General features: G+C 34.7%; 3 protein-coding genes across 9 annotated transcripts; all 3 read right to left on the bottom strand.

The window, feature by feature from the left end:
- Positions 1-106: 106 nt before the first annotated feature.
- On the bottom strand, positions 107-2,577 carry LOC122017843 (mavicyanin-like). Its single transcript, XM_042575548.1, has 2 exons — positions 2,295-2,577; positions 107-655 (listed from the first exon to the last, which is right to left on the bottom strand). The coding sequence occupies exons 1-2, from the start codon at positions 2,485-2,487 to the stop codon at positions 249-251; spliced, it is 600 nt and encodes a 199-aa protein (XP_042431482.1). The 5' UTR covers positions 2,488-2,577; the 3' UTR covers positions 107-248.
- Positions 2,578-12,119: 9,542 nt separating this feature from the next.
- On the bottom strand, positions 12,120-17,203 carry LOC122017397 (glycolipid transfer protein 1-like). 7 transcript variants are annotated; one of them, XM_042575009.1, is made up of 9 exons: positions 17,063-17,203; positions 16,453-16,648; positions 16,256-16,315; positions 15,693-15,835; positions 15,038-15,093; positions 14,105-14,235; positions 12,628-12,763; positions 12,424-12,555; positions 12,120-12,343 (listed from the first exon to the last, which is right to left on the bottom strand). In XM_042575009.1, the coding sequence occupies exons 4-9, from the start codon at positions 15,808-15,810 to the stop codon at positions 12,308-12,310; spliced, it is 609 nt and encodes a 202-aa protein (XP_042430943.1). In that variant the 5' UTR covers positions 15,811-15,835; positions 16,256-16,315; positions 16,453-16,648; positions 17,063-17,203; the 3' UTR covers positions 12,120-12,307. The 7 variants fall into 7 exon arrangements, with proteins under 7 accessions (XP_042430943.1, XP_042430938.1, XP_042430939.1 ...); XM_042575004.1 differs by having other exon boundaries at positions 12,120-12,338; XM_042575005.1 differs by having other exon boundaries at positions 12,120-12,338; positions 15,693-15,832.
- Positions 17,193-19,336, bottom strand: LOC122017398 (vacuolar protein sorting-associated protein 35B-like). The gene is made up of 5 exons (XM_042575012.1): positions 19,212-19,336; positions 18,996-19,103; positions 18,786-18,889; positions 17,502-17,615; positions 17,193-17,400 (listed from the first exon to the last, which is right to left on the bottom strand). Exons 2-5 carry the CDS (start codon positions 19,047-19,049, stop codon positions 17,193-17,195), a joined length of 480 nt encoding a protein of 159 aa, XP_042430946.1. The 5' UTR covers positions 19,050-19,103; positions 19,212-19,336.
- Positions 19,337-19,683: the final 347 nt, after the last annotated feature.

Here is a 19,683-nt window from a genome sequence, read left to right as displayed (position 1 = left end):
AACATAAAGCAAATAAAACTTTTGATCCCAACTAATTGAAGAACTATACAAGCTTATACTTTAAATTTCTGAAGTCATGACAATTTAAAGATAAAGAAGTGCAAAGTAGTCAATAATCGATCATAGAAAACAGATTGTTAAAGAGTTCAGATGTCTACATGCCAAATTTCAATGGTTTAACTTAACACTGAGGCAAGATAGGTTACAATAAGCACAATAATCTTGTAAAAGAAACAATCACAACCCCACTACTCCTGTCTAACAAAGCCACCAGAGGTGGCAGCAAAGCAAAACACAGCGATAATAGCAGCGAGTACTGTGGGAACAGCTTTTGTTCCGGAGTTGGTTGCAGTTGGAGAGATACCACTGCTAGCACTGGTAGTAGGGGAACCAGGCAGGGAGGTGGATGATGCGGTGGGGGAAGGGGAAGGGGATGGGGAAGGGGAGGAAAGCTTTGAAACTTTAATGTCCACCCGTTGTCCAGCATCACAATGACCCGGAAAGCCACAGATGAAGTAGTAGTGACCCTTATGCTTGATTGTAATGGAGTCGTTGCCGGTCGCATAGGTGGCAATTGGAGATGAACTATTGCATGCGTTGTAGTTGGTCTTGTTGACCTCAACAACATTGTGGAAGCTCTTGGCATAACTGAACACTGCCAGTTGGGAAGATAAAATGAATTGGTTAGACATGGAAGGTAGAATCTTGAGTTTTGAGGCTGCATCCTATGAAGAAATTAGAAGAGTAAATTTTGGTCGACAATAAATCTACGTAAAGCAAAACAAGTATCAGAAAAATGAACATAAGGACAGGAAATGTGGTTTGCAAGTCATGAATCATCGCCTGCTATAACAAAAGCTTGTGATGAGCGCAAGCCAAACATGCTTTTGCTTTTTACTGTAAAAACAAAAGCTTTGTTTAGCTTGATAGCCATTATCATCTCTTTTAAAACATTAGTGATACTATAAGGAAAGCAAGATCACATTTCCAAAATCAACAAAGCAAAAGTTTCTGATGATGACAAAGTCAATCAATGCAATTAGTTGCCTACAAGCCCCACTGTATGGGGATCGATTTAAACAGAGTTGTCCTGACCTGAGGAGCAAATTGACCTTGAAGATCTGAAAATTTTAAAGGGAAAACAACTCGGCTAGAGAGTTGAAGAATGGCAAGAAGAATGTTGTATGCTCATGGAGAACAATCGCAAATTCTTAAGCCCGAATTCAAGTTTCTATAGCCAACATGTACACTTAAATGTTATAGTTGCACTTCATCATTTGTTAGAGCTTGTAAAAGTGAGTAGAAGGCTGAAGGCTTCATTTCAATCGGGGAATTGAAGAAGGCCTCACCTCATTGAATTTGCCCTAGTTCTCGACCACGGTTCACAGAACACAAACCCACAGATCGAGCTTTTAGAACTGACGAACACACTTGCCGAATTGAGGAACTTGCCTTCATTGAGTGTATTGAAATTTTCTTACCTATGCTGACCAGCATGAAATGAAAATTAGAACCCTAAGTACAAGGTTATATAAATTAACTTCGCCATGTAAGTATGATATATCTAGATGAATTCCTTCCTTCAGAGATCCCACAGAAATATTAAAGCCCACTGCCAAATGGACACATTATTATCACTGTTTAACTTCACTATCTATAAGTTTCATAGACCAAAGGTGGAAAATCATGAACAGTGTGTGTTTCATATATGCCTAGTTCAAGGATCAACTAAGAAATTTTATGCTAAAACATTAAAATAAAAAAAATTAAAAAAAAAAGGTAAAATGATGTTTCAGTTACAAGAAAAAAAAACTTTTAGGGTTAGATGAAAAAAAGAGAGAAGATGATTGTATGGATATTTTAGTTGTCTCTGGTTGAGATACTGGATATAAGCAAAAGCTAGAAACCTTCAATTTCTAGAACAAATCCACAAATAAAAAAAGTATTTGGAAAAACGAAACCGGAAATCTTTGTTACAGATCTAACAGAAAGTTATTTTTCAAAAAAAAACACATAAAAATCAAAGTAGATGTGAGGAATGAACTCATACTTGCCCCCAAAAATTAATAATATACAGATCGAACAAATATGTGTCATATATCAAACAGAGTTAAGATTTGTCCTCCAGAATAGAAGCACCTTCGAGAAAAGACGAGAAAATCACACTGAAAGTGAAAGATGAACTGTTACTTTTTCCCTCAAAATGGAATCTGAGTCCTGAGAAACAAAACAAGCTTTTCTTTCGCTGATAGAGATCGAAGAAAGGGGGCGGGAGGGAATGGGGGGGAACTAACCGATGGTGTCGCCGACATGGAAGGTTTTGCTTTCGGCCCAGGCGGTGTAGTTAGGGCTTCCCATGATGGTCCATCCCAGGGCATCTCCTACAGTGAGGACGGCGCCGTCCGACGGCACTACGCTGACAGCGAGCAGAACCCCCACCACTGCCATTGCCGCCGCCGCCGCCGCCGCCGTGGGCTTTCTCTCCATGGCAGCACCGATAGAGAGAGAGAGAGAGAGAGAGGAAGGCTGGTTCCTTCACTTGGTCACTGTGGAGCTTCGCGGAAGACGAGTGATGGTGGGAGTGCGATTTATACAACTTCCCTTCATCGTGATTTTATTTTATTTTATTATGTAAATTTTATTTTGCCCCCTGCAGTTTATTTATATATTTAAAAAATAATAATAAATAATATTATAATTAATTCATATATTTCTAATTTATTAATTGCAGTGTGTTATCTGTTATCATGTCTTTATAAGTACGAATTGATTGGTGATGTAATAAATTTTAAAGGAATTAAAAAAATTAAAGAACATTTTTAGTTCTTTTCATCTTTTATTATTAAAAAAATATTTTATGTTATTTTTATTGTGATATTTATATTAAATTGTTGAAGTGATTTTGACAAAATTAGAGTAATTTTTAATTAAGTAATAATAATAATAATAATAATAATAAATGGAATATTATTACACATCTTTTGTTGCACAACCCATCCAGTATATTTTTTTATACTATTTTTTTTTTTGCCTAAATATTAAATCTTAAACTTTAAGAGTATTTATATTAATTTCTCTATAATATCTTTAAAATTTGATATAATTCATCCATTTTATTAAATTTAGATAATTATTTTTCACCATACACTATATCATATACCCTAAAATTCATTATCTTTTATTTTTTATCTCTCTTTTACTTTTTAAATTATTTTTTCTCTCTCCCAAATTAAATGATATTTTAATATTTAAGAAATAAATTTCATTATTTAAATTTAGAGAACTACTATTCATGATATCTAAATTTAAAGAATATATAGGATAGTTGATGCAAAGATTTTTTTTTTATATAAAATATAAAATTTAAGATAAATTATTATTCAGAGAAGCTAATGTGTGTGTATATACACACACAAATTTGATATGTTGTTCTATTTTTATGCTTAACTACCTTGACTCAGTGCGCTGGGTGCTTGGAAATGATTTAGGCTCCTGGAAGTATGAGTCACTTGTGGACAAAGTCGTGTGTGTATATATATATAATTTTAATTAAATCACAAAGAATCTATCAAAGGGTGCTCCAGCGTACATAAAATCACATAATTATCCTTCAATACTATTTCCATTATTATTCTGTCTATATCTTTTGCCTAAATCCTGAATTGGTCGAGCGTATTGTAGCAGCTACGAAACCGTAGTTGCTACAACTACAAATAATTACAACAGCAACAAATTGTAGCTGCTACAACTACAAATAGTTATAGCAGCTACAGTTTCATAGCTACTATAATTATAACAGCTGCGGTTTCATAACTGTTATAACATGGAAAGTAACCTTAATAAAGAGATTCAAAATTTTTAGAGTTCCAAAAAAAAGGTTTTAAATAATAATTTTTAGCCTAAAATTGTGTCTTTATCGGTTATACATGATAACAAATATACATTTATGAATGAGATTTGATTTAAATATTGTGTCATGTAGTTCAATTAAAGTAAAAAATTATGACTTCTCAAAACTTATCTAATATTCACATTATTGTAGTAACTACTATAATTATGTACAACTATGAGTTTTTGTACAATTATGTACCTAACTACCATGCTCAACTCAATGTGAGTGCTTGGAAGTGATTCATGCATCCGGAAGTATGAGTCAGTTGCGGACGAAATCGCACACAGGGAGTCAGGTAGCATATATATATATATATATATATATATATATATATATATATATATATATATATATATATATATATATATATATATATATATATATATATATATATATATATATATATATATATATATTCTTCAATACTATTTCTATTATTATTCTGTTTATAGCTTCCGCCTAAATCCTGAACCGGTCGAACGTGTTGTAGTAGCTATGAAATTATAGCTGATACAACTACAAATAGTTGTAATAGTTACGATTTCGTAGTTGCTATAATTAAACTAGTTATAATAGCTACAGTTTTATAATTGTTATAACATGGAAAGTGACCTTAATAAAGAGATTCAAAATTTTTGGAGCTTAAAAAAAATTATTTAAAATGATATTTTTTTACTTAAAATTGGGCCTTTACCGTTTATACATGATAACAAATATAAATCTTTGAATGATATTTGATTTAATATATTATGTCACGTGATTTAATTGGAATCAAAAGTTATGGTCTCTCAAAACTTATCTAACATTCACGTTGTAGCAACTATAATTTATAACTGTTACAATTATGTACAACTATAAAACCGTAGTTGCTACAACTGTGTAGCAGCTATGGATTCATACTTACTACAACACGTCCTTGTTCAAGATTTAGACGAAAATTACATGTGAGAGATAATAATAGGAATAGTATATTGGAGAGTAGTTGAGTAATTCAATATGGAGTGACATCCTTTTTTATTAAAAAAATAAAATGATCGTCTCCAAAAATAAAAGATTCCTTTTTGCTTTAAATTTTAATTAAATTAAAATAATTTTACTATAAGTATTTCAAATAAGGATACTTTTAAAATAAAAATTACTATGAGATTTTTTTAATGAAAATAAGACACATGAATTTTATTAAAAATGTTTATCGATTTTATAAATTTTAAATTAATACTAAATTATTATTTTTATTATAATAAAAAGTGGTTATGTTCATATCAGATGTCTCTCACAGTAAAAGATAATTATGTGAAGGGAGTCGATCTCGAGGTAAATCATAGGATCATATTATAGTCGACCGCAAGATGATTAATGAATCAGAGGAATTAAGAGATTATATTTTAAAATATATATATAGGATCATCGATGACTTTGATCTAATAATTCATTTTAGATGCGCATCAATGTACTCTTAATTATTCCCGAATCTATTTTTGTGTTTTTTTTTTTCTAGTTGAATCATCTTGATGGTCAATAATTGACTAGAATACACCGTGTTATCAATTGGAGTTGGCTAGAGACAAATCGAGGGTGAAGTGAGTCGAGATGAGAGGAGAGGTATTTTTTTAAAAATAAAAAAAAAAATCATGCAGTAAAAGCCCAAAAATGGTGCACTTAAAGTAGGTTGAGTGAATCTTATTACTATCTTATTTCCATTCATATTTTCTTTCTTGAAAAAAATATATATAACAGAAATTATTCAAACAAATTTAAATTTCAAATTATATTATAGAGTAAATTCCATTAGTAATTTACTATTTCATGCGTAGAAATCCGTAGAATATTATAGAGGAACTAATATTCTATTAGTAGTTTAATATCTTCTTGTTTCGTATTGTAAGAGTTAATTAGAGGAACTAATCTTCATTGTTTTGTGTCTGAATGTCTCCATATAACAATGCACAACTTGCTAATCGCGCAGCCATCAAAAAATATGATGAAATAAGATCGATTTTGATTGGTCATTTTATGTGTTCTTCCTATAGAAGTCGTATGACCATCGGTTACTCACTAGTTAATTATGCACCCGTCAAAAATGCAATGTTAGATTGATAATAAAAGAGGAGCGGAGGTGGAAGGTTTGTTGATCTTTTATGTTGGCTTAAGGGACCCTCCTATTTAACGCCACCCTCGCTGGTTGATCTTTTCTGGTGGCTCAAGGGACCCTCCTCTTAAACACTATCCTTTGCTCTTCATGCTCCATCCTTTACAGGGGGGAGGGAGGTGGTCCAAAGTCCCACCAAACAAGGCCATGCCACACCAGTTTGGTCCCCTCCACAATCTCATTGAAAACTTTGACACGTACGGCATTTTTTTCAAAGGACTTATCATTCTTTCAACACCCCAAAGCCCAAACCACCCCAGTCCAGAGGATCCCGCCCTCGTCCCTCCCCTAGCTCTGGACTCCCGTCCTCGTCCCTCCCCTAACAGAGAGTTATTGCTATCTTTAATATGTTTCCAATAGATTTTTAAACTTCTGTTAAGAATAGTGTCTGCGAATTTAATCTATCTTTTTGAACCAAGGTCTTTTCTTATATCTTTTAACTGTTGATTATATTTTACTATTGTCTCGCAATATGTTGTAAGTATAATTTCAAGTTTACTGTAGATAAATAACATAAAAGCTTCTAAACAGTAGATTACTGTTAAAAGTTCGTAATCTAAAGACATTAAATGGTCTTTTTCTTTATATTTACTAGAGACATAATGACAGAGAGACTCTGAAGTTTTAGGATCATATTTTGATTTTTTTTCCTAAATAAAGCGTTACTCCAACTTGTCTCACATCCATCTGTTTCAATAACTAGGTAGTATGAGTCTAATGGTAGAGTTAACTTAGGTAAGTATTGTATCATGGTTTTTATTTGTTTAACCAGAACAACATCTTATTGATTAATACATTTGCCCAGTTTGAGAGGTTTTATTGTATAAAGGATCACTTAGTTTACCAATATCTTTTAAGTACAGTCTAACATAATTAAGTAAGTCTAAAAAAGATCTGAGGGTTTTTATATCTTCCATTTTATTTGGAAAAGCTAAGATCTTATTGGAGATATGGGATTGGAGTGTAATTTTTTCCTGACCAATAAGACTACCAAGGAATTCTATGTGTTAAAGCTAATTGCATCTTTTTCCATGAGATAATTAATCTATGTTTTTCAAATAAGTTAAAGATTATGTATAAATGAGCATAATGTTCTTGTTTGGTACGTGAGAAAACTAGAATGTCATCAAAATATACACAAGTAAAGGAGGTCATAGGTCTAAAAATATCATCCATTTTTCTCTGAAAAACCTGAGGTGCTATTTTAAGTCCAAAAGGCATGACTAATCATTCAAAATGTTCTTCTAGGCAAAAAAAAACTATCCAGGAGACTGATTCAGGGTGCATTCTGACTTGTCAAAACTCAGATTTCATATCAAACTTCGAGTACTATTTTGATTTCTGAATTTTGTTAAGTAGTTAATCTTTATCTGAAATTTTATATCCATCTTCATGACAATTGTCATTAAGGCGTTTATAATTGAATACCATCCTAGATTAGCCTCGTTTTTGTTCTGCACCTTTGTTCACAATAAAAGCAGGACTTCGGTGTCTAGAGGCAGAGCGTTGTATGGCCTTAAGTGCCAAAAGTTGGGTAATTCTCAATTAGTGTATTTTAAATCTTATGCTTTAACGGTTAAGTCTGGGTTAATGATATGTAGTTTATAATATGTTTTATCTTTTTCCAAGTATTTGGTTGGATTTTGTCCTATAACCTCTAGCTTTTCAAGTCTAGAGATAACCGCATCCAAAGTGTCTTGCGTAGTAAGGTGTTTAAGTATGAGGGCTTAAGACAATCTTGATAGTATATGGTAAAGACATCTTCATAAAAAATAGGATAAAGGTTAGTATAGCTAAATTCACTCTGGTTAGAGAAGAAAGAAAGGGTTAGGCTTTCGCTAAGTCTTACTAGTTTTCCTACAAGGAGAGCTTAACAGTTGATTTCTTGGAGTGAGGTTTAGGACATAGGTAAGAGGAAGAGGGAGAGGAAGAGGAAGTAGGGTTCCCACATTCAGCAGGAGGGCTACCACCACTCTCAAACTAGGCAAAGGTATTTAATCAACAAGATGTTGATCTGGTTAAACAAATCAAAACCATGGTACAACACTTACCTCAGTTAACTCTACCATTAGACTCAGACTACCTAGTCATTGAAACATATGGATGTGAGATGGGTTGGTGGCGCTTTATTTAGAAAAACAATCAAAATATGACCCTAAAACTTCAGAGTCTCTCTATCATTATGCCTTTGGTAGATATAAAGAAAAAGGTCGTTTAACGTCTTTAGATTATGAACTTTTATCAATAATCTACTGTTTAGATATTTTTATGTTATTTATCTACAGTAAACCTGAAATTATACTTAGAACAGATTGCGAGACTATAGTAAAATATAACCAACAGTTGAAGGCTTTTTACTTTCTCCCAAGTAGAATATAGACCAGCATAAGCTCCTGATAAGATAGCATAACATGAGAACTTTTTACCAAGTGGTTTCTGCACAATGGTAAGAAAGTAGTTTGTAAGAGCATTGATAATGACTATTTTTTGACTCGATATTCCTGGGAAAGTTGGAATGTTCCAAACATTGTCTATCAAACATTGTTGGACATTATCAAGTTGTCTTCTCAAGAGACATTTAAAAGTATCTTCTTGCCTGAAGTATTGTGGGAATTCTTGGACTCCAAATTTCATAGTGTGTTGGTGTCCATAAGTCCGAACTCTTTTCTGTTTGTCCATCCTGCATAAGTAGTATTAGATATTCCATTAAAAAAATTCTGCTACATTATTGAGTAGTGCTAACTTGATCGTGCAACGACCCTTGCTAAGCGGTCGGGTCGCCCGATGAAGGCCACCACACAACCCTACCATGTAGAGGAATTTTTTAAAATAATTTTTAATGGAAAAGATATTTTAGAAAAAAAAATACCCTGCACCCAACGTGCACGACTGAATGCATGTGAGGCGTTCGAAAGTGTTCTGAATGCCCTCACGTGCCCAACATGTGTGTATATAATACTTTGATAACTTGGACGATGTCGATGGGCGTCGCCTAACCAAAGCCACCACACTACCCAACGATGTAGAGGAATTTTTTTTAAATAATTTTTAATAGAAAAAGTATTTTGGGAAAAAAAAACACCCTGCACCCAACGTGCGCCACTGAGTGCATGTGAGACGTCTAGAAGTATTCCAAATGCCCCCACGTGCCTTATATATATATATATATATATATATATACACACACACACACAAAGCATATGCATGTTTTTCAAAATGTCCTAAGAAAAGACAAGCCAAAAAGTATCCCTGACACCTTTCCTTAAGTAAGCACACAAATCTTTAACGTGACAGGTGGAAAGCTTCTAAAGTACGATTTATCTACTGGATATATTTTACTGTCAAGTGACACAAACCTCCAAAAGGGTATGATGAGACATGTAAATGGATCCCACTGTAGGTCGGCCGGATGCCACTTGGCAGGGATGTCCCAACCCGATCATACTGAACAGAGCTATTTTCCTTCATTATGCTGTCTAATTTTTGGAGGGTTGTCTTTTGTCTGACCGAACACACCATCCGCTCCACAGGGATGGTGGGACGGGTGATTTATGGTTTGTCACTTAACCCTAGTTGTAAGCTTTTCAGAGGATGGCCGTTCGAACGGTCACGTCTGACCAGCCTTGGAGGCTCGTTTAGCCAACTTCGCCTGATTAGCCGATCTAGGCGTTTAACTGTCTTGACTTTGACCTCCACGTCAGCCGCTCTTTCTTACTTTGATCCTTCTTTGATGGGTCTCTCTTCATTACCATATCAAAATACAACTATATGTAAGCATGAGCCGACTCAGGTGAAATGTTAATTTTTTTTGTTTATTTGTTTAAGCTCATGGTTAGATTAATAAGATTTTATTTTTAGGATTTAAAAGTTGAATTATAGTAAACGTAAAAAAAAAAATTTAAAACGTAAAAAAATTAAATCCTCACATGATGTCAAGGTAAAATTTGCAAGATAATAAACCATATATATGGGCGCCCTCACATGACCGTGGGCCCCACGTGGGATCACCTCCTTAGCACGCCTGATGAGGTGCCCAACATATCAACATTCTATATATAATATCCATCGTTTACTATTTGGGACTTTAGGGTATCTAATCTCGTTTATTATTTCCTTAGCTTTCATCTCTTAATGTCGTTGTTGGCCCGGCCCCAGTACTTTCGCCGTTGGTGTTAATGTGATTCACAATAATTTTCACATTGAACCTTTGAATATATATATATATATATATGTGAATTATAGAATTATACTCGTGAGTCAGATAATTTTCAGCAAAAATCCAAGTAAAAGTGTTCATGTCAAGAACGTGTGTTTGGACTTTGGTGAGAGGGGAATATTGATTGAAGTCACACGCATTCTATGCAATTGAAGAGAAAGTTTGGTCATGCAACATTCATCCGAAGCCAACCAATTTAATACAAACTAAATTCCAGCACAAGAGATTTAGTCTACAATGCAAGAATTGAAAATCAGGTTTCATGAGCAGGAAAGGTAGTGTCGATTGAATTTTCTTCTAGACTTGCGTCTTGTTTATCTGCGCGGATTGATCATATCAATCGAGGGGGAGAAGAGAAATAGAATTGAGTTTTCTCCACTCCTCTCCTCTCCTCTCCTCTCGGGTAAACAAAGTTCACACTTGGTCATATAACTGCCGCAAATCTCAAGCTAGGCAGTAAGAGTGACAAGGCTCTCCTTATTACAAAGGTTCTCTGTATCCCATTTGATATCTTCGTATCCGAGAATCAATAAATTCCATCCCACATTATTCATAAAATTTCGGGTCTTCTTTTTCAACTCCAATCACTTGATAATTTCCACAAGTACAAATTTCACTTTTTATGGGTCTAGAGATTCTTTCACAAAATAATCTATCTTTTTCCGATTTATTGGTCTTATAATGAAACGTATAGGGCTTTGTCACCTTTCCAACTATCTCTCCATTAGGTAAGATTTTATTGGTCCAAGCCTTTATTTGTTGAGGAGAAACTAGGCCAATTCAAAGTTGATAGATGATTTGTTGAGGAGAAACTAGGCCAATTCAAAGTTGATAGATGGGTTTTGAGGAGTAGCTTGGAATGGAGTTTCCTCAGGTAAATTGCGATGCAAATAGAGCATCGATTTGAAATGAAAGAGGCCAAGATCTCGGCTAGAAACGTCTTCAAGGAGAAGACAGAAATGGAAAGGACAAGCTAAAGAAATATAGAAAATTTAGTTGATGCAATCCATCAAGCTTGTTAATGGACAGATCATCCAGCAGGAGAAGAATTAAATCTTTGATATTTTGATCTACTAAACTTTTGATTTTATAAAATGATGGTTAAATCTGCTATATTATATGACATTAAATATTGAATTGTGAAACGAGCACATGAGAAAAAATGAAAATCGATATTAAAATGAATTTGTGGACATATGAAAATAGACCAATAAGAAATGAAAACATTAAAAAAAATTAGGACACAATCCATTAAAGAAAATTTTAAGAGATGCATCTAAGATAATATTTACATATATTTAGACAATTAATAAATGCTCTAATTAAGTAATATGATATCATGATAAATATATACATTAATTGAAAAAGAGGGTGATAAAAAAAATTTGATTTGCAATAATAAAATTAAAAAAATATTTAAATATAATAAGGACATAATAGGGAATAGTGTTTAATGGTGCAAGAAGATTCATACAGTCAATCTCATTTAATGGGATAAAAATTAGATGGTCATTGTAAACTATTTGTGGATCAAAACTTAACCCCTTTTGTCTTCCTCTTTCCTTTAATCAAGTAAACAAATTCCTCTTTTTTCTTCTTCCTTCTTGTTTCCTTTACTCAAGTAAACAACACCATTGGATTGCACTTCCCTCTCCTCTCCTCGTCCCTCTCTCGGCAAGTAAACTAAGCCTACTAAAACCTTCATTTTTTTTCTATCCTCCCATAAAATTTTCCGAATATACAATTACTTTACCTACTTACAAACTATGTTTCCTATCAAAGAACTACACGAGTTTACAATGAAAGATCATGAATTGGTGGTATTTTGAGCTATGATAAGAGCAACACACCTCACTATTCACTGACTGAAAAATAGGTGTATACTTCAGAAGATAAAACCAATTTTTACACTACAAAAGTGATAAAATGGCAACAGATGCCATGTACAATTTGACTGTCTCTTTCATTATTTTTATAGTTGAGAAACCGAAACAAAATAGGCGGCAAAAAGAAGGTAATGTGTGACACAGAGCAAACTTAGCTGTTGCAATCAAGAAGCCTTCATATTGTCGAAGCCGACACTGGCCTTCACGAAGAGGAAAGCAGCAAGTTATGTCAGTTCGTGTAGATTTATTGGAGGATGATAATCAAGTTTAGGGTTCATACAAGGAAGCTGTGGTTCTCTGCGAGAAGAGGAGCAAATGTTTTACAAAAATGATCCATGTCAGCATTGAGGTTGCCAGATCCGCCGATGAGCTCTATGAACTTCTTTCTATCAGGAGCAAGTTTGATAGCAATCTGAAAGGAAGTTCGTCGGTGAATAATTGGAAGGGGAAAACATAAGAACAGAAATGGCGGTAACATGTTTACGGAAAAGCTAGAACTGGCAAGCCAGCCATGCCATTTCTTTAAGGTCTTTGTGTAGGAATCATCGCACACTTGTGTCATTGTCCAGTTTGGATGATCCAGCAAGTTCTGAAATAGCTCCACTAGGAAGTCCATTGCTCTGAAAGAACATATATCACAAATTCATTTGCTAGCTGAAATCATGGGGGGAAAAGTTTAGCTTGGCTTGTAAGAATGCAGGAAAGACACCAAGTATTCAGAACCCTTTCGAAGACTTACGCAGTGTATGAAATGCAAAATGAGTGTTTTTTGTTTGTTTCCCATTACAAACTTTCTTTGATTTATCGACGACAAATCTGAAAAAGGTTCAGATTGCCAAAGTTTCAGCCTTAAAAAGTGAACCGTGATCCAGATAAGAGCATGCAAATCCTTTTCTGGTTAATGCTTATGATGCATTCGAGAATAAATGTTTGCATCAAGATAAATCCATCTGTCCTAAGTTTCTAAGTTATAATAAAAAAACTAATCGTCGGGCCAGCTCTTAACGGCTTGAGAAACATCTCTATCTATAGGATATGAACTCTGTAGTGAACTATAGGAGGATTAACCAAGATCAAAGTTGAGTGTCTTCATGTTTTCGATTCCATGCATGGTTCACTGAGTTTCTCAAACTAACATTGGACAACACTCAATTACCATGGTTTACAATGATAAAACATCTTTCACAACCTTTTTAGACAACCACAGCACACATAGAGAGAGAGAGAGAGAGCCTGCCAACTTTGCATAGTCGAGCAGTGCACTAGTTTATAGAAGACCAAGAGACACAAAAAAAAAAAACAAAGCCTCAAGCCTAAACCTCCTTCCCGCCCTGCAAGTACAGCACATCTGTAGTGGCACTCCACCTTGGACGAGCTCACCTATACCTCAACACCAACTTCCACCTCGAGAGAGATAAACTCATCCCTAAGAAGTCACCACTACCCTGGCCAAAGTGCATCCCACCTTGTCCAAATTTAACAACCACTTAAGGTGCCTCGACAAACTTCAGTCACCTCAGGCTATTTAGATAAGACGCTCAATTGGCCTTGACCGAGCTCAACTTACATTGATCCAGCTATGAGCCTAATTTATGTCCAAGCCTAATAATAAATTTAGCAAATTACTATTTAATATGTTGTGTCTCGACCATAGGAGGAGGAATCGAAGTGCTACATTAATTCAAGTTGCTTTAAAAAATGGTGGTGCATATAAAGGTCCCAACTTCTGATTGGTCTACTAATGTATCCAAGAGAAGCTTACATGACATACATTTCATTACTTTCCAGTCCACCGAGGTCACATGAACACATTTCTCTTGAATCTGCATCATCGTTTAAATTGAAACAAATATCCTATGTCAACATAGGAAACCAATGTCTATTTTCTAGGATCTACCATATGAAAATACTATTTGAGAAGTTTAATTTAGAGTCTTATCACAATTAAGAAAATAGCAGACCTTGTTAGCCACAGAAGGCCGTTGGTACAACTTGAAGAACCTTTCGCTGTTTTAGAATCTACCTCTACTTGCACCATACTGTAGAGATGTTCAAACTTGGATGGATCAGAATTATATTTGGTTTCGAGCCTCTGCAAGAACAAATAGGTAAACTATGATTCAATGGTATAGCTAAAAAATTTAGGGTCAACTTACTAATAAATTTATATAAAAATAATTATAATAAACCTAGATAAAACTGGAAAAAAAAGGAAATGAATAAGCCTCAATTATTAATAAATGAATTTACAAAAAAATATCATTAACTGAAAACAAACTTAAATAAAGTCATTTTATCGGCATTCAATTTTTAAGGTTGAATACCCAGGATTTGACATCAATACATTGGTTATAGCTAAAATTAAAAGTAGAGTGCAATCTGATATTCCCAAAAAAAAATGCTATTTTTATAGTTTTCATTGGCAGATATAATCAGTTGAACAATAATCGATTGGTTTAATCAGGAACCACAGGAGAATCAAGTCTAAATGATGCAATCTAATTATCTAAATTTTTTGGTTGAACTTGAAAAATTAAACACTTCAACCATAAAACTTTCCGTAGTATCAGGGAATATGTATTGCTTCCAATAAACCCCAAGTTGAAAGGTGCAAAATCTTTCATCAGAGACCTTCTATATGACAACGATTAAGGGTATGCCCACACAAACATGACAAAGTGGAAATATTTTGATTTTAAAATTTATCTATTATTTAGGAAATTTCAGTGGGATCAATTGAGCCTCAATATGGCTAGATCCCTTATAGGAAGAAGTGATGATAACTGGATTTTTGGAAAAAAAAAAAAAAAAAAAAGACTATTTATTTGAAATTGGGAAACAAAGTTACAAAAATCCTTACTATCCAATACAACTAATTCATAAGAAAGTCTCACCGTAATATTGCCCCCAATATCAGACTTCACAATAGCCAGAGCAGTTCCGAAATTATCTGGCAAAAAAAATATCAAAGTTAGAGGGAAAATATAACAAGATACTGCAAGAATGAATTTTTCAGATTGAGTGATCATCCAAACATTTGTTTCTTAACAACATTGTCAGGTGACAGAATTAAGAGTGTCTATATTGAAAAGTAACACAAGGATCACTATAGGTGAGCTATGGTGGATTCATGTAGTGTTGTGATATTTTATCAACTAACAATCTTTACTATATTCAGGTGATTGAAAAGTTTTTTTTTTTTTTAAAAAGGTGATTGAAAAGATATTACAAATAAGTCAAAATTAACAACTCCCTATCACATTGGTGACAAGAAACAAATCTAACAGCATAGAAAAAGAAATAATGCGCATATCTATCGAAACAAGATATCAACTGCATTCCACATACACCACTGAGCTACCAAAAATTCAGTTAATGTCTTGCAAGGTATTATTGTGTACACACAACTCATTTGTAGCAACCCATCAAGACATTAGGAATTAATGCAATTCTGATTCAACTTAGCCTGAATCAAAACAAAGTAGAATCCAAGAATTTCATTGCAATTCTTCGTTTTAGGGAGAAACAAGAGTGAAGAGAACAAGGTACCTAGAACTGGCAGGATGAGCTTGCACACATCAAGGAAATGCTTTGTTAACATAATGCCATTCTCTGACTTGACGTGCTTCATTCCTTCCAGTGAGGGAGTGAACACAGTGCCCGCCATTTGTTTGCTATGATCCTTCGATCTACTAAAATCATACCAAATATAAAAGCTTCACATCAACCAAAAATAACAAAAAGTGGAAAAAACAAAGAAGCGATTCGTTCCAAATACCACAAACATCTTTTATATCATAACTCTAATAAAAGCAAGGCAATTATTGGTATCCGGGCATTGCCCGTAGAAACTATCATTCACACACTTTAGAAGACAAATAAGAATCAATCTTACTTGACCCGAAGAAGAACTAAAATCAATACTAGGTAACAAAACAAGAATCAGGCGATAAGAGAGAAATCCTATGCATTCTTGTGATCCCGTACAGTTTCTCAAAATAAAAACAAAGTTACTTCTGTGGTTTTTTGACTTCAGATCTATCAGAAACTCATCAAAGGCCCAATCTTTCTGCAAAATACCAACAAGACTAAGAAATCGATCGTGCACCAACCTTTATGAGAAAGAAATGATACGATAGACTCGTGCTTATCCTCCTCCTCCTCCTCCGTGACTATCAGAACAAAGGAAGCGGTTTAAAATAGGGCACGGGATTGAGAGATTTGAAATCATTTTTATGAATTGAATAGAATCGACGTGAAAGGAGCACCTTGTACCGAAGAAAATCGTGGAAGGCATGAATACACTTACACAGAATACGTGTACCTGCGCGATCTTCCCAATCTCCGCAATTGTCGCCGCTGCCGTCATCCATCGTCTTCAGCGCAATCGCCGGCGAGAGCCGTCGACGCTACCGCTCACTCGTCGCTTCCTCCATCCAGGGCCGCACAGGATCCCCCGCTCACCATCGCCCACGAGGGAAGAGACAGGGCTGTGGACGATCGAGCTGCTTATCGAGCTCAATATTATATTAAAAAAATAGATAATTCAAACAATATTTTTATTATATATATTGCTTTTCTCATATTATAAATAGTTAATAATTACAGATATGAGCTAGTTTATTAGTGTTTAATTAATTAATTATTTTTAAAAAAAAAAAACAAACGAACATAAATAAATTTTCTTCAATTCTTATCAATAGCAACAATTGGTGAAAACAAAATATTTTACTAAAATTTTAATTTAGAATTGCATAATTAATATTTCATCAACATATTCAAAGAACAATTATTACAAGATAATTAATTTCTTCACCAGCGATTATACTTGAAATGGATGCTTCCTAGTTCTTCCTATGTTGGTTACATGAACAATCAATCTGTTAAAAATGGTAAACACAAAAACAAAACCTTGCTACCTGTTGTTGTTGATTTTCAAAATCGATTCATCACCGTCACAGTAAATACGAATTTCGGTGGCTTATGTTCCTCCATCGAGTTGGTTTGATGATGAAAATTTGACTTGATTCGAATATCTTTAAGCTGCAGTCAAGTTTTGATGGGTTCATACTTCTCACCAGTAGCGCCACCTTTCTGCTTCTGGAATTCGATGTATCGCAGTGTGCTAGCGAAGAAGGAATCGGCTGAGGGATCTGACGAGGTGTCACTTTGCGTCTCAGTTTTGATGAGTTCAATCAGACCTTGCAGTATAGAACTTGTAATTTGGGGATTTCCTTTCTCAAAGAAGTAAAGGTACCTGCAGAAAGAGGAGCAGAATAATTTAGAAAAGGAAAGGCGGGTGGATTCGCCTTTGATAAATGCCAAACATCATGTTCTTTGATCGATCGATCACGTTACTTGTTCAATATTTCAATGAACAACATCACCGGGTCACCACTGCCCCTCGTCGCATTTGCCATTTGTTGTGCGGCATTTGCGATTCTCAAGGCCCGCTTTAAGCAAAGGAGAACCCTGAACAATAAGGTGCAGAAGGATCAAGAAAACATTCTAAGATACTGACATTGTAAGATGCGAAGAACTCAAAGAAAATGCTGAGAAACAGCCATGTACTGGTAAAACTTCTGTGCTCAAGTCAGACTCTAGATTCTGTACATCGAAGTCCAACAAAACTAAAAATACTCACCCTATTCGTCTTTGACCTTATAAATATGGCATTAAACTACATATACACAAACTATCTGTAGGTTCAACCGAGGTTCAAAATATTGTGCCATGTCAAAATTTCAGTCCTCGGCCAAGGCATTTCGAGATCAACTTAAACAAGCCTTAATTCTATAGAGTCCTAACCGATAACAAAATTAACAAAGCATCTCACCAACTACTGATTATACCTTCGTAATACATAAATGAGCGCATTCAATGCTGCTCCAAGGATATTTGGGATTAGGAGTGATTTCTTCACGTGTCTATAAAGATATGTTGGTATTCATTGTGAGTTGGACTTGGATTGCCACATTTGAAACTGTAACAAATTTAAGAACAAGATATAGATACATTTCAGTTTCTCCAACTTGATTGCCCCTCCTATTCACTATTATTGATGCTTCAATGGTATATCTCCTCTTACGCCACTTTTCTTAGTGTTTCATCTCGTCCCATGATCAAATGGAATCAAAAGACAAACTCTAGGAAAAAAATCCTACTGTCTCAGCTGATTTCAACAATACTGGACAATACAACCCTGTCTTTGTTGGTGCTACTAAAACCATGTCGACATGGGCAACACAGTGGCATTTACCGACGTTGACACAGTATCACATCAGTTGATGGCTAATATGATACATTATAGCATGCCAGACGACACTGGTTGATACTTGAAACCATGGGTTCAACAATGAAAATGGAACTGTGCAAACTGAAACTAACCATTTGTGCATCACAGAAATCTATTGGACTGAGTATAACCAATGACCACGCTATGCAAACTTACTAAAGCAGGGGCTAATATTTTTATCCCAGGAGGAGTCATGGTGCGAACGGTCAAAGACTTAAAATATGGCATTTGAAATTGGTAAAGGAAAGACATTAGTCCCTAAAATTTTGGGTGTGAAGTACACAATCATTAGTCACTACTTTCTGGAATGGTGGAGCCAAAACCAGGTCAAAATAAATATTATTCACCTTTCACCATCTTTAACTCCATCTTGATCGTCAACCCAAAATAAATGAGAACATGCATAAACTGCTCTACATTGATCAGGCTTCTTCAAAAGCTTCGCCGAATACTGGAGAGAAGAATGATGTGAGTCAGCATGCCAACTTTAGCACATCATGAGTTAAAATAAAAGTGGGAAGCAACAGCTATTCATGCAGGGAAAAGTAAGATCCCACCCCTGTGGCCTTATGTGTAAGCGTATCTCGGTTTTCAACTCCAAATATATTCATCCGCTGAAGAGTTCCGGTAATTAAGTGAATGGCAGTGACTTGAGCTTTTGAGTCCTGCCAAAATAAAGATATTGAGGTACCCTTTAATTGAAATAAAGTCATTGAGTATTAATTGAACTTTGCTTGCCTAAGAATGACATAAATTCATTGAACTTTACTTACTGCAACCTCCTCTTCGTACAAAACAAATGCTTGAGTGAAGAATTCATAAGCAATAGGTTCCAGATCACAATCATTAGCGGCCTGAGTCAGTTAAACAGTTAACATTTAATGAGGAATGTTCGATCTCTAATGGACTTAAGCATAGCCTCTTGTGAAAAAGTTTCCCTGCGTATCGGTTCCTCACCCCGATATACCCCTTATAGCTAAGCCTTGCTTTGAGTTTCCACATTCCAAATACATCCCTCTTTTCCTTTTGGCAGATCCATTTTACATCCAGCCTTTTCACCATTTAATAGTTCTCTGGCTCCGGACTTTGTCGAGATACATAGATTATTTATGAATTTTATTCATGAATATAATACTTCACTTGAGTGCTTCGTCATATGTTCGGCGATCAAGTTCATGTTTACCTGAGATCAAGTCTAAGACTCTCCCAAAACATGAATCTTTCAGGTTGCCTCACCCAGCCCTC

Source organism: Zingiber officinale, chromosome 8B, assembly GCF_018446385.1.
Source record: "Zingiber officinale cultivar Zhangliang chromosome 8B, Zo_v1.1, whole genome shotgun sequence".
Lineage (NCBI taxonomy): Eukaryota > Viridiplantae > Streptophyta > Magnoliopsida > Zingiberales > Zingiberaceae > Zingiber > Zingiber officinale.
The sequence above is the reverse complement of the archived record's forward strand: the minus strand, read 5'-3'. Positions and strand labels throughout refer to the sequence as shown.

Bases quoted from the DNA above. Each gene is read 5' to 3' on its own strand.
- LOC122017398 (XM_042575012.1), bottom strand. From the start codon at position 19,049: ATGAATATATTTGGAGTTGAAAACCGAGATACGCTTACACATAAGGCC. The intron at 17,616-18,785 runs GTGAATAATATT...CTTATTGTTCAG, and splicing joins GGAGTTAAAGATGGTGAAAG to GGTTCTCCTTTGCTTAAAGC. The intron at 17,401-17,501 runs GTAACGTGATCG...CTCTTTCTGCAG, and splicing joins TTCATTGAAATATTGAACAA to GTACCTTTACTTCTTTGAGA.
- LOC122017843 (XM_042575548.1), bottom strand. From the start codon at position 2,487: ATGGAGAGAAAGCCCACGGCGGCGGCGGCGGCGGCGGCAATGGCAGTG. The intron at 656-2,294 runs GTTAGTTCCCCC...CCCAACTGGCAG, and splicing joins CCATGTCGGCGACACCATCG to TGTTCAGTTATGCCAAGAGC.
- LOC122017397 (XM_042575004.1), bottom strand. From the start codon at position 15,810: ATGGCGGGCACTGTGTTCACTCCCTCACTGGAAGGAATGAAGCACGTC. The intron at 14,236-15,037 runs GTGAGACTTTCT...TTGTTCTTGCAG, and splicing joins ATATTGGGGGCAATATTACG to AGGCTCGAAACCAAATATAA. The intron at 12,339-12,423 runs GTATGAACCCTA...CGTGAAGGCCAG, and splicing joins CAGAGAACCACAGCTTCCTT to TGTCGGCTTCGACAATATGA.